Source organism: Entelurus aequoreus, linkage group LG01, assembly GCF_033978785.1.
Source record: "Entelurus aequoreus isolate RoL-2023_Sb linkage group LG01, RoL_Eaeq_v1.1, whole genome shotgun sequence".
Classification (NCBI taxonomy): Eukaryota; Metazoa; Chordata; class Actinopteri; order Syngnathiformes; family Syngnathidae; genus Entelurus; species Entelurus aequoreus.
The window spans coordinates 79,364,564-79,379,863 of NC_084731.1; the positions used below are offsets into that span (position 1 = coordinate 79,364,564).

The 15,300-nt window shown below is 38.0% G+C and overlaps 1 protein-coding gene across 2 annotated transcripts in view; it reads left to right on the plus strand.

Annotated features, from left to right (window-relative positions):
- The first annotated feature begins 241 nt into the window (after nucleotides 1–241).
- Nucleotides 242–15,300, plus strand: part of enpp4 (ectonucleotide pyrophosphatase/phosphodiesterase 4) — a 681,324-nt gene continuing 666,265 nt past the window's right edge. The window contains exons 1-7 of one of the 2 annotated variants that reach the window (XM_062059382.1): nucleotides 242–359; nucleotides 6,280–6,517; nucleotides 9,877–10,170; nucleotides 10,245–10,349; nucleotides 10,429–10,627; nucleotides 13,052–13,225; nucleotides 13,828–14,097. In XM_062059382.1, coding sequence (XP_061915366.1) covers nucleotides 6,281–6,517; nucleotides 9,877–10,170; nucleotides 10,245–10,349; nucleotides 10,429–10,627; nucleotides 13,052–13,225; nucleotides 13,828–14,097 — 1,279 coding nt within the window. In that variant the 5' untranslated portion in view covers nucleotides 242–359; nucleotide 6,280. The remainder of the gene's footprint in view (nucleotides 360–6,279; nucleotides 6,518–9,876; nucleotides 10,171–10,244; nucleotides 10,350–10,428; nucleotides 10,628–13,051; nucleotides 13,226–13,827; nucleotides 14,098–15,300) is intronic. The other variant, XM_062059391.1, reaches the window with a different exon arrangement.

Sequence of the window (15,300 nt, forward strand, 5' to 3'; positions counted from 1 at the left end):
CTCAATCAAGTTAGCAGAAGACAGGCCTGAACACCCGGAAGTGTTGTCTAACATTGCCAATTTGCCAATGACTTTTGCCAAATAATATTAAGCAGCTCTGCAAAAGTACGTTGTTTTGGTATAGTTGGCAGGAAAAGTTACTTTTTCTTCAAACCTGTTCTTGAAAATAAAATGAAAAAAAAAACATGCCTGGACGCTTATTTTGAAAGGCGTTAACGGAAACACCTTTAATGCATCTTAGCCTCCTTGCTATTTGAGGAAACTAGGAGGTGACTTTAATGGACGGTGGATGACATAAAAACAACAACGACATAATCTTAAAGGCATCTTTGTGAGGCACAGCCTGTCAAATCTGTCAGGTAAAGTAAACTCTTTTTCACTACGTTGGCAAACAGACTCTTTTATTCTCCAAACGCTGTGCTTGAATCAACATAAGAGACCTGCTCATTGAATTGTTGCTCAGTTGTTGTGTTTTGTGACGCAATTGTTGACAGTCTTTATCGTTAATTCACGTTAAATTTAATATCGACTGAAATATGTGCAGTAAAACATAATGATAGCTAATAGAGTTTCCTTCAAAAAAGGCACCATGTTTAATATCATTTTCCAAGCCCAAATGGCACACACTTTGCAGCAGTTGAGGTAAATGTCCAAAAGCAATTTCATAAAAGCAATGCAAATGCTATCTAACATGTTCTGTGATTACTGATTATTTTACGTCAGTTTTTCTTTATATTGTTCCAGTATGGAGGTTAACGTGTGCCTTTATTACAGCAGCTTTTTTGGACACTTAATTTATTTTTAATTTTTTTTACATCAATTTATTTCTTTGAACAAAAATGACTGAGCAAAATTATGTGCTTGAATTTTAACTAACCACATATTTAGTGTATAAAAAATCAGTGTAAAAAGAAAAAGCAGTTTCGTGCTGAAATACTCGTTGCTTTAATACAGTGTTTTTCACTCTGGTATGCCATGAGATACAGTCTGGTGTGCCGTGGGAGATTATCTAATTTCACCTATTTGGGTTAAAAATATGTTTTGCAAACCAGTAATTATAGTCTGCAAATGATGTGTTGTTGTTGTTGAGTGTCGGTGCTGTCTAGAGCTCGGCATAGTAACCGTGTAATACTCTTCCATATCAGTAGGTGGCAGCCGGTAGCTAATTGCTTTGTAGATGTCGGAAACAGTGGGACATAGCGTACAGGTAAAAAGGTATCTAATGCTTAAACCAAAAATAAACAAAAGGTGAGTGCCCCTAAGAAAAGGAATTGGAGCTTAGGGAAGGCTATGCAGAAAACTGATGGCTACAAAGTAAACAAAAACAGAATGCTGGACGACAGCAAAGACTTACTGTGGAGCACAGACGGCGTCCACAATGTACATCTGAACATGACATGACAATCAACAATGTCCCCACAAAGAAGGATAAAAACAACTGAAATATCCTTGATTGCTAAAACAAAGTAGATGCGGGAAATATCGCTCAAAGGAAGACATGAAACTGCTACAGGAAAATACCAAAAAAAAGAGAAAATGCCACCAAAATAGGAGCGCAAGACAAGAACTAAAACACTACACACAAGAAAACAGCAAAAAACTCCAAATAAGTCAGGGGGTGATGTGACAGGTTGTGACAGTACACCTACTTTGAGACAAGAGCTATAGTGAGGCATGGTTGGTTATGGTTTAAAGTCATATCCAACAATTGCGACAACGACTTTTTACTGTCAACTGAGTTTCGTTTTTTAATGATTTCTGCTGGTGGTGTGCCTCTGGATTTTTTCACCGCAAAAAATGTACCTTTGCTCAAAAAAGGTTGAAAAACACTGCTTTAATAAACCTCACCTCATTGCCTGGTTCTGAGATCAATTATTTTGGTCTTGATTTACCGGAGGTGAGTTTTGAAGCAATGAATGTTTGGTTTTTTTTACACTGAATTTTTTACACAATTTCGAAACCCTGTATTTTAACAAACAACATTTTTAAACACACATGTTTTGTTTACTAATATTTTAGAAAACTCAAGACTCCCTTCTGGTAAATTAAGACCGAAATAATCGAGCCTTTGAGGTGAGTTTAAAAATAACTAATCATTCTGCACTAGATTTTTTTACGGCGATGTTTTTACACTGAATTTTGGTACTTAGTATTTTAACTAACAACATTTTAAAACACATCTCTTGGTCACTAATTGTTTCAAATCTCATGACTCACTTCCGATAAATTTAGACCAAAGTAATCAATCTAGTCTCAAAACCAGCCAACGATGTAAGTTTCGAAGAATCACATATTTTTCCACTATATTTTTTTGCACTGGATTTTTTTACACTGAATTTTAGTACTTAGTATTTTAACTAACAACATTTTTAAAAACACATTTTGCTCATTATTTTTTTTTAAATCTCAAGACTCACTTGTGGTAAATTAATACCGAAGTAAACCAGCCAAAGAGGTGAGTTTCGAAGAAACAAATGTTTCTGCACTAAATTTTATTACACTGAATTTTTTCACACTGAATATTGGTACTTAGTATTTTAACGAACAACATTTTAAAACACAAATTTTGCTCACTATTTTTTTTTAAATCTCAAGACTCACTTGTGGTAAATTAAGACCGAAGTAAACCAGCCAATGAGATGATTTTCAAAGAAACAAATGTTTCTGCACTAAATTTTATTACACTGAATTTTTTCACACTGAATATTAGTACTTAGTAATTTAAGGAACAACATTTTAAAACACAAATTTTGCTCACTATTTTTTTAAAATCTCAAGACTCACTTCTCAGGACTCACTTCCGGTAAATTATCGATCTGTTCTCAAAACCAGCCAATGAGGGAAGTTTCAAAGAAACAAATATTTCTCCAATAGATTTTTTTACACTAAATCTTTGTACTCAGTATTTTAACAAACAACATTTTAAAACACAAACTTTACTCAAAATTTTTTTAAAATCTCAAGACTCACTTGCAGGTAAATTAAGACCGAAGTAATCGATCTAGTCTCAAAACCAACCATTGAGGTACATTTCGAAGAAACAAATATTTCTCCACTAGATTTTTTTTGCACTGGATTTTTTTATACTGAATTTTAGTACTTAGTATTTTAACATGCAACATTTAAAACACAAATTTTGCTCACAAATTTTTTTTAACTCTCAAGACTCCCTTCCGGTAAATTAAGACCGAAATAATTGATTGAGTCTCAAAACCAGCCAATGAGGTGAGTTTCAAAGAAATGAACTTTAAAACCTTGTAATTTAATAAACTACATGTTTAAGCACCCACGTTTTGCTCACTAATCTTTAGTACACTCAAAACCTACTTCCCGTAAATTAAGACCTAAATAATCGATTCTGTCTAAGAACGAGTCAATGAGGAGAGTTTCGAAGCAACGAATATTTTTGCACTGGATTTTTTGACACGGAATTTTAAAACCTTGTTTTTTAACAAAAAACATTTTTAAACACACATTTTTTCACTGTTTTATTTATAAAACCCAAGACTGACTTTTGGCAAATTAGGACCTAAGTAATCGACGATCCTGTCTCAGAACTAGTCAATGAGGTGAGTTTCGAACAAACAAATGCTTCTGCACTAGATTTTTGTACACTTTATTACTTAGTATTTTAACAAACTACATGTTTAAACAGACACATTTTGCTCACTTAGTTTTAGAAAACTCAAGACTCACTTCCGGCAAATTAAGACTGATGTAATCCATCCTGTCTCAGAACCAGCCAATGAGGTGAGTTTCGAATCTACACATTTTCTGCAGTGGTATTTTTCCCCCCTGAATTTTAAAACACTGCATTTGAACAAATAACATTTTTAAACACACATGTTTGGCCCACATTGTTCACTAAATCCAAAACCAAAAAAATCCAGCGACATAAATCCAAAAAGCTGTCATGATAAAGACACAAATGAGCCTCCACTAGCCACAGTGTATTGCAGCCTTTGCAAAGATAATGCTGTCAAACAACACAGCTCTTAGTGTAAACATACCACTAACTAAACTAGTTTTATCTTTTTAAAGGTTGGAAATATTTTTTAGATTGCAAGAATGTATAGAATGGTATGTGTGTTTGCTTTTTATGAAAAACTGGTTAATGTGTATCACTGTACCTTACGTTTTATTACTGGTTGTGGCAACCTTGTCCACATTGCACCTATTTGCAAAGGCAAACTGTCCATCTTTGTCAGTATGCAGATTTTCTCGTCGGTTGTTTTTTTTATATATAAATCACTTCTTGGTCTGGTTCCAACTTATTCATGTTCTTTTATGTGTAGAGATTTCAGTTGCCGCAGCTTAAGGTTGCAGGGCGTACTAATTAGCATGTTTGTTCCTAGAGCCAACACAAATATTGGAAACAAATTCTTCAGATTTTCTGCTCCACGGTCGTGGAATAACTTACAAAAGCATTTGAGGTTACCTGAACTGATTGCTTTGGGGGAATTTCAGACCATTTTTAAGGATGGAGAAACTGTTTTTATTCCTTGTTTTCATTTGTTTTATTGAAACATTTTATACATTGTTTTGACTTATCACATGTTTTTATGTTAATATACAAAACCCAAAACCGGTGAAGTTGGCACGTTGTGTGAATCGTAAATAAAAACAGAATGCAATGATTTGCAACTCCTTCTCAGCTTATATTCAATTGAATAGACGGCAAAGACAAGATTTTTAATGTTCGAACTAAAAAAACTTTTTTTTTTTTGCAAATAATCTTTAACTTAGAATTTAATGGCAGCAAGACATTGCAAAAAAGTTGGCAGAGGGGCATTTTTACCACTGTGTTACATGGCCTTTCCTTTTAACAACACTCAGTAAACGTTTGGGAACTGAGGAGGCCAATTTTTGAAGCTTTTAAGGTGTAATTATTTCCCATTCTTGCTTGATGTACAGCTTAAGTTGTTCAACAGTCCGGGGTCTCCGTTGTGGTATTTTAGGCTTCATAATGCACCACACATTTTCAATGGGAGACAGGTCTGGACTACAGGCAGGCCAGTCTAGTACCCACACTCTTTTACTATGAAGCCGCGCTGTTGTAACACATGCAGAATGTGGCTTGGCATTGTCTTGCTCAAATAAGCAGGGGCGTCTATGAAAAAGACGTTGCTTGGATGGCAACATATGTTGCTCCAAAACCTGTATGTACCTTTCAGCATTAATGGTGCCTTCACAGATGTGTAAGTTACCCATGCCTTTGGCACTAATACACCCCCATACCATCAAAGATGCTGGCTTTTGAACTTTGCGCCTATAACAGTCCGGGTGGTTCCTTTCCTCTTTGGTCCGGAGGACACAACGTCCACAGTTTCCAAAAACAATTTGAATTGTGGACTCATCAGACCACAGAACACTTTTCCACTTTGCATCAGTCCATCGTAGATGAGCTCGCGCCCAGCGAAGCCGGCGGCGTTTCTGGGTGTTGTTGATAAAGAAATGGCTTTGGCTTTGCATAGTAGAGTTTTAACTTGCACTTAAAGATGTAGCGACCCACTGTAGTTACTGACAGTGGTTTTCTGAAGTGTTGCTGAGCCCATGTGGTGATATCCTTTACACACTGATGTCGGTTTTTGATGCAGTACCGCCTGAGGGATCAAAGTTCATGTGCATTCAATGTTGGTTTTAAGCCTTGCCGCTTATGTGCAGTGATTTCTCCAGATTCTCTGAACCTTTTGATGATGTTACGGACCGTAGATGGTGAAATCCCTAAATTCCTTGCAATAGCTCATTGAGAAATGTTGTTTTTAAAATGTTCAAAAATTTGCTCACGCTTTTGTTCACAAAGTGGTGACCCTCGCCCCATCCTTGTTTGTGAAGGACTGAGCACATCACGGAAGCTGCTTTTATACCCAATCATGGAACCCACCTGTTCCCAATTAGCCTGTTCACCTGTGGGATTTTCCAAATAAGTGTTTGATGAGCATTCCTCAACTTTCTCAGTCTTTTTTGCCACTTGTGCCAGCTTTTTTTGAAACATGTTGCAGGCATCAAATTCCAAATGAGCTAATATTTGCAAAAAATAACCAAGTTTACCAGTTTGAACATTAAATATCTTGTCTTTGCAGTCTATTCAATTGAATATAGGTTGAAAAGGATTCGCAAATCATTGTATTCTGTTTTTATTTACAATTTACACAACGTGCCAACTTCACTGGTTTTGTGCTTTGTATTTTTGTTCTATCTTACTACTGTCCGTCTTCCCTAGTCATTTTGTATCAGTCGGGTGCAGTTCCTCCTGACACACACTTGTTTCTCTTTCAGCATGTTCCTCAGAATACAGCTGGGCTTCCTGTATGCTGTTTGTGGTTTGTTGACACAAAGCGCCGCGTCGCCACAGCGCCGTCCCCCGCTGCTGCTGGTGTCGTTCGATGGCTTCCGGGCAGACTACCTGCAGAGGTTCCCTATGCCCAACCTGACGCTCTTGTACAGCCAAGGGGTCCTGGTGGAGCACCTCACCAACGTCTTCATCACGAAGACCTTCCCCAATCACTACAGCCTGGTAAGCCTTGTGCATCTGGGGATGCGGGGACATGCCGTTCTTAAAAGGGAACTTGTCCTTTTTTTTGGCTTATCATGAGCACCTGCGAAGGCTGCAAATACTTCTGTGGATGTGATTTCTGGTATATTTTTATAACAAAGATTTCCCTAAATTAATGTTTATGCAGAAGTCTGAGGTGAACTAAATTAAAAATGTTGAAAAAGTAATGTCAATTTGAGATGTGACGTTCGCGAACGAGTCGAGTGTTTTGAACAGCTCTTTTAAGTGAGCGATGGGAACCGGATCACAGTTCGTTTTGGAGAAATTTTTCATGCAGATGTAACTTTAGCATTGGCAATTGCCCACACTGTATGTGCGTGCCCCCGGACTGGCAACTGGACTAGATAATGAGTTAAACAATATTAATAAACAAATTAAAATTTATTTAATAAAATTCAAAGTCAACAATTTTTTTGAGCAATAGGAAAACACCTTTTATTACATATATAAATATATGTATTTTTAAATTTATTTTTATTTTTATTGTATGTATTTTTTATTTAATTTATTTGTATTTTAGATTCACATTTTGGGTTTTTTATAACAAAGGATAGTAGTTCAAGAGTACACACACCAGGTAAGGCAGAACAATTTGTACTCACAAATGATGTCCTAATTCTTATTGTAGTTGTATTTATACTTTTTGTATCCATTTATTATTATATGTGTATTTTTCTATATTGTTAAAATGCTAAGCATTTTTTTTTAGGTGAGGGAACATTCAAACTAGTGATGTCACTGCAGAAGCATGGAAATATGGCTGCGCCTTATGGAATGGTTACAATGAAAACAAAAAAATATATATACAGCCAATATTTCAGAATAATATTTGTTTTTATTAAAATATTCAGATCAAAGTCTTTTCGTATAACTGATGCTAGTGATTGGCTCCTTGATTTAAAAATAAAAACAAAAAAAAAATTGTTGAAAAAAGCACTACAGAAACGAGCCAATCTCTTGGAAAGGAATGGCTCCTCCAAGATCCAACTCTCTTCAAAGAGCCATAAATTGGATCAGTGTAAACATTTTTTAAAATGAATAATACATTTTTTTTTTATATGGTAAATGAAAAAAATATGCCATATTTCCCCCCCAAATATTTCCAAGTAGAATATTTGATGTGAAGTAATTGGAGCCTTAAATATGTCAACAATTCATAACACCATTGATTCATTTTTTTTTTTTTTTAAACAATGACAGTTAAAAAAAGAAAGACAATTAAATGGCTTTTTTTGCCCCATTTACACTGCACACCCAATCTGAAGTGACACAGATGTGATTTTTTTTTGCCATTCTTAATGTTTCAAAGTGCTTCAAATCTGATCTTTTGGCATCAGATTCAGGCCACATCAGGAGGTAGTCCGAATCCGATTGAAATCTGATTTGATCAGATTGAGTTATTAGTGTTAAAGGCCTATTGGGGCGGCATGGCATAGTGGGTAGAGCGCCCGTGTCAGAAACCTGAGGGTTGCAGGTTCGCTCCCCGCCTCTTACCATGCCGTTGTGTCCTTGGGCAGGACACTTCACCCTTGCCCCCGGTGCCACTCACACCGGTGAATGAATGTTGAATGAATGATAGGTGGTGGTCGGAGGGGCCGTAGGCGCAAATTGGCAGCCACGCTTCCGTCAGTCTACCCCAGGGCAGCTGTGGCTACGAAAGTAGCTTACCACCACCAGGTGTGAATGAATGATGGGTTTTTAACATGTAAAGCGACTTTGGGTACTTAGAAAAGCGCTATATAAATCCCAGGTATTATTATTATTATTACTACTGAAATTAATTTTTTAAAATTTAAACAGGGATAGCAGATCCATTCTATGTGTCATACTTGATCATTTCGCGATATTGCCATATTTTTGCTGAAAGGATTTAGTAGAGAACATCGACGATAAAGTTGCAACTTTTGGTCGCTGATAAAAATAGCCTTGCCTGTACCGGAAGTAGCATGACGTCAACAATTGAAAGGCTCCTCACATTTCCCCATTGTTTTCAATGCAGCTAGAGCGATTCGGACCGAGAAAGCGACGATTACCCCATTAATTTGAGCGAGGATGAAAGATTCGTGGATGAGGAACGTTAGAGTGAAGGACTACAATGCAGTGCAAGACATATCTTTTTTCGCTCTGACAGTAACTTAAGTACAAGCTGGCTCATTGGATTCCACACTCTCTCCTTTTTCTAATGTGGATCACGGATCACCTCGGATACTATATCCTCTTGAAAATGAGAGTCGAGAACGCGAAATGGACATTCACAGTGACTTTTATCTCCATGACAATACATCGGCGAAACACTTTAGCTACGGAGCTAACATGATAGCATTGTGCTTAACTGCATATAGAAACAAAAGAAATAAACCCCTGACTGGAAGGATAGATAGAAAATCAACAATACCATTAAACTATGGACCTGTAACTACACGGTTAATGCTTTCCAGCCTGGCGAAGGTTAACAATGCTGTTGCTAACGACGCCATTGAAGCTAACTTAGCAACCGGACCTCACAGAGCTATGCTAAAAACATTAGCTATCCACCTACGCCAGCCAGCCCTCATCTGCTCATCAACACCCGTGCTCACCTGCGTTCCAGCGATCGACGGTGCGGCGAAGGACTTCACCCGATCACAGATGTGGTCGGCGGCCCGGAGACGGAGGAAGTTAAGGTGAGTTCGGCGGCTAGCGCGTCTGCTATCCATCTCTCAGTCCTCCTGGTTGTGATGCTGTAGTCTGCCGCTAATACACAGATCCCACCTACAACTTTCTTCTTTGCAGTCTTCATTGTTCATTAAACAAATTGCGAAAGATTCACCAACACAGATGTCCAGAGTACTGTGGAATTTTGAGATGAAAACAGAGTTTTTTGTATAGGATTCAATGTGTCCGCATACTTCCCGTTTCAACGATTGACGTCACGCGCATACGTCATCATACATAGACATTTTCAACCGGAAGTTTAGCGGGAAATTTAAAATTGCACTTTATAAGTTAACCCGGCCGTATTGGCATGTGTTGCAATGTTAAGATTTCATCATTGATATATGAACTATCAGACTGCGTGGTCGGTAGTAGTGGGTTTCAGTAGGCCTTTAATGCTGTTTCTGATACATTCCACCTTTTTGCTCCTTTACTAACATTTTTTATATATTTTTTTAGAATAAAAAAAATTGTGTTTACAATATGTGTGGTCCTTAAAAAATTAGCTGCGGGCTGCACTTTGGACACCCCTGCCATACTAATGTAACATATCGGAACGACAGGAGAATAATTGTTTATTACATTTGAACAAAAACATGTTACACAAGTGTTGCGCTGCTCCCCAGATGACGGGACTTTACGCAGAGTCTCACGGCATCCTGGCCAGTGCCATGTACGACCCCGTCAGCCACAAGCACTACAGCGCCGGCAACAACAGCGACCCCATGTGGTGGAATGCGGCGACGCCTTTCTGGATCTCCGTCAACCAAGCCGGCTACACGTCCGCGGTCGCCATGTGGCCGGGCTCCGAGGTGGCCATCCGCAACCAAACGCCCTCACACTTCTTACCCTACAGCACTGACGTGACCTTCCAGGAACGCCTGTCCAACGTGACCAACTGGATCCTGGGAAGCGAGAAGGTAGAACCTGTCTCCTATGTACACTTCTACACGTCACGAGTTTGATTCAAATTGTTGCCGTTGTCGCATTCCAGGACGAAGGGGCGCTATTTGGAGCCATCTACTGGGAGGAGCCTGACCACTCAGGCCACATGTTTGGACCTGATGATACTGAGGCCATGGGCAGAGCACTGAAGGATGTAGGAACTTTTCTTACTCAGTTTGTATTAAAGGTTTCTCACGTCAAAGCCAAATGCTGACGTCTGCCTGCGCTCCCAGGTTGACGACAACGTTGGCTTGATGATATCGGAACTGAAAAAGAGCGGCCTGTGGGGGCGCATCGACGTCATGGTGACCAGCGACCACGGCATGGCTCAGTGCTCGGTCGATCGCCTCATACGCCTGGACGACTGCTTACACGCTGACAACTACACCATAGTGGACCTCACCCCTGTCGCTGCCCTCATCCCAAACCGCAGTAAGCATTTTACTTCCACTTTGTCACCTGTTGTTTACATCAGGGGTGTCCAAACTTATTCCACTGAGGGCCGCACACAGAAAAGTCAAGGCATGCAGGGGCCATTTTGATATTTGTCATTTTCAGAACCTATGGAATATGTAGATTTTTTGACCCTTCAAGTTTGGTCCTGGGCACATAGAAGGCTCTCTCAGCCATGCACATTTTAAAAATAGGTCATATAATGTTATTGTTGTTTTTATTCAACGTTTAAATATCAAGATAAACTTCAGGTCTATATCTGTCGATATAAATGTATTATTATTTTTGTTGATGTTTTATACCTAGAGACAAGCGGTAGAAAATGGATGGATGGATGTTCTTTTTGTCAAAACCCTGTTTTTATAGTAAATATTCACTATTCACCCCACCAAAAAATTCAAAGTGGAATATTTGATACTAGTAATTGGAGTCTTAAATAGATTTTAATTCATTAATATTTTTTGAGCAGTTACATTCCAAAAAGGGCCCCACTCATTAAAGTGTTAAAAAAGGTCATACATGTTATTATTATTTTGCTTTCAATGCACGGTGGCAGAGAGGTTAGTGCGTCTGCCTCACAATACGAAGGTCCTGAGTAGTCGTGAGTTCAATCCCGGCCTCTGGATCTTTCTGTGTGGAGTTTGCATGTTGTCCCCGTGACTGCGTGGGTTTACTCCGGGTACTCCGGCTTCCTCCCACCTCCAAAAACATGCACCTGGGGATAGGCTGATTGGCAACACTAAATTGGCCCTAGTGTGTGACTGTGAGTGTGAATGTTGTCTGTCTATCTGTGTTGGCCCTGCGATGAGTTGGCGACTTGTCCAGGGTGTACCCCGCCTTCCGCCCGATTGTAGCTGAGATGGGCTCCAGCGCCCCCCGCGACCCCGAAGGGAATAAGCGGTAGAAAATGGATGGATGGATGGATGCTTTCAATGCTTAAATCTCTAGATCAACTTTATAATCCATCGGTTGTACATTTTTATTAGTTTTTCATGTTTTTTTTGTATGTTTATTTTATGTTCTTTTTGTCAAAGACAATTTTTTTTTTGGCAAACACACAAAATGTGCAGTTTTCTGCAAACAATATTTACAAAGTGGAATACTTCATAATAGTAATTGGAGTGTTAAATAGGTCAATAATTCAGAACATTGATTTTAATTCATTATTATTTTTTGAGCAATGACATTTTGAAAATGGCCCCACTCATTAAAGTGCTAGTCATACATTTGTTATTATTTTTTACTTTCAGTGCCTAAATCTCTAGATCAACTTTAGATCTATCTGTCGATTATACTTGTTTTATTACTTTTTTATGTTTTTTTTTTGTATAATTATTTCATGTTCATTTTGTCAAAGAAAACTTTTTTTTTTGGCAAACACACAAAATATGCAATGTTTTCTCCCAAAAATATTTTTAAGTGGAATACTTCATAATAGTAATTGGAGCTTTAAATAGGTCAATTATTCATAACATTGATTTTTAATTCATTAATATTTTTTGAGCAATGACATTTCGAAAAGGCCTCGCCTATTAAAGCGTTTTAAAAAAGTCATACTTTTTTTTTTTTTTACTTTCAACGCTTAAAAAACTACTTAAAATAATTGGTTGATTACACAATTTTATTACTTTTTAATGTTTTTTTTGGTTTGTTTTTTTATTGCCCTTTTTGTCAAAGAAAACTTATATTTTGGGGGACGGCGTGGCGAAGTTGGTAGAGTGGCCGTGCCAGCAATCGGAGGGTTGCTGGTTACTGGGGTTCAATCCCCACCTTCTACCATCCTAGTCACGTCCGTTGTGTCCTTGGGCAAGACACTTCACCCTTGCTCCTGATGGGTGCTGGTTAGCGCCTTGCATGGCAGCTCCCGCCATCAGTGTGTGAGTGGGTGTGTGAATGGGTGAATGTGGAAATAATGTCAAAGCGCTTTGAGTACCTTGAAGGTAGAAAAGCGCTATACAAGTATAACCCATTTATTTATTTATTTATTTTTTATTTGGCTAACACACAAAATATACAATATTTTCCCCCAAAATATTTTAAAATGGGGTATTTGATAATAGTAATCGGAGCCTTAAATGGGTAAAAAATTCATAACATAGATTTTATATAATCTATAAAAATGTTTTGAGCAATGACAGTTTAAAGAAAAAATAAGCCTGCATGACATCTTTGTGTTATTAGAGATAACATTGCTACTTTTTCTTGTTACGTTTCACCAGTTTTACTCTTTTATTACACTTTTTTATGTATTTTTTAAATACATTTTTATAATATTTTTACAATGTGCCACGGGCCGTCAATAAAATTAGCTGTGGGCCATGCTTTTGACACCCCTGGTTTAGCTGTTTGCAATGAAAGGCCCAACCAGTTGCTGTTCCTGTTCCTTGTGTGCTTGTTCTCCAGGGCCCGAGGCGGTCTTTGCCCTGCTGGATAAGTGCCACCCAAACATGACAGCCTATTTGAAGGAGGCCATTCCTGACAGGCTGCACTACCGCAACAACGAGCGCATCCAGCCCATCCTACTGATCGCTGACGAGGGATGGACGATAGTGCGGCATGGGAACAAGCTGCCCAGACGTATGACTTGAAATCAGGCTGCACAATTATTATCATTGTAATCACGGTCATCATTTCGGCTGCCACCGTTAAATGAGGTTGATCGTCGGCGATATGAACGTTTGAAAAGGAGGCTCCGCTGCATATCAAATCGAGCACTTTCACAGCCTGCGGAGACAGAAAAGCAACAGCGGCTCGTCGTGAAGTCTGGTAAAGTGGCGTTCGCCCACGCCATATATATATATATATATATATATATATATATATATATATATATATATATATATATATATATATATATATATGTATATATACACACATATATATATATATATATATATATATATATATATATATATATATATATATATATATATATATATATATATATATATATATATATATATATATTTAATATATATATATATATACTTATATATATATATATATATATATATGTGTGTATATATATATATATATATATATATATATATATATATATATATATATATATATATATATATATAAAATAATTATGATGATCATAATCGTGCAGCCCTAACTCGCAGAGTGACTCGATAAAACTTTGACTCTTCTTAACGTCGATCCCCCTTTGTTCCCAGTGGGCGATCACGGCTACGACAACTCCTTACCCAGCATGCATCCCTTCCTGGCGGCGGCAGGACCCAGCTTCAAAAAGGGCCTCCGACTGACAAGTATGCAGAGCGTGGACATTTACCCGCTCATGTGCCACCTGCTCGGCGTGCCCCCGCAGCCCAACAACGGCACCCTGGGCAACGTCCTGGGAATGCTGGTGTCTGCGGACTACTGGAGTGTGCCCGTGGTTGTGGGCCTGGTGCTGGGTGTCCTTATCACGCTCGCCACCATACCTGGTAAGGGTGTCCGCTTCCGAATCACACGCACTATTAGGGTTGTCATAAGTATCGAGACCAACAAAATACATCCATACTTGCTTTTTTTGCTGTCTTAAAAAAATTATCCAGTGTTTTTAAATACATATATACCTAATTGTGGAAGCCGGTCACAAATGCAAATTGGATGCATCCGGTTCGCCCTCGCTCATACACAAAATATCATGGAAATGTGGCGGTGTAGCATACTTTTTTTTTTTTTTTTTTTTTCCAAATATTTTTATTGAATTTTACAGTTAAAATCACATTTAACAGTCATACTTTGGTCACGCAAAACCTTCATACAATCACACATCCACTCATACCCACTCACATGCACACTTGAGGAGAGAGGTGCACTTAAACTTTAACAATTCAAGGTTTACAGTATAAACATTATTAGAAAAGATACCCAGATATTGTATATATTTATCCATCCATCCCGCTCTGGCTCAGGATCAGCAGGCTATCCAGACCATAGCAAGATGGATGAACATTCCTCGGCATCAAGGATCCTCAGGAAGTGATCCCAAGATCACCTCTCGAGGGCCTCTCCACCATTCACACTTAAAAAAGAAAAGGAAAGTCACAGAAGTTGATCAGATGTAAAACAATACAAAATAAAAAGTCACAAAAAATAAATAAATAAATAAGCAAGTAAACCGTGGGAAGGCCATATCAGAAGTAACAAAAAAAAACAATAATAGTGTAGGATCAATACAGAAAATAATAAAGATAATAAAAAAGGAATACAACTACAAAAAAGATGGCAGTTTTTTTGTTTGTTTTATTCTTAAATGTCTAAATTATGATTCAATATATGTCAGTAAAGGTTTCCAGGTTTGTTCCCATTTATTCATACTTGCAGAGTTTATAAATTGTATTCTTTCAAGAGTCATTACATTCACAAGTTCATTTAGCCAGTTCCTGAAGTTGGGTGCAGATGGGCTTTTCCAGTCTTTGAGTATGAGTCTTTTGGCCAAGACCGTCCCGAGCAGCAACACGGCTGTAATATATTTTGGAAGTTTTTGTGTTTCTGAAGACCACCCAAACAAGATTATATCCCTGTCAGGGACAAGTTTTCTCTGATATACCCCCGAGTAAAAAAAGAAAATGCTGGACCAAAATGATTGAATAATTGGACATTCCCAAAACGAATGAGACAGTGATCCTTCAGCAGATTTA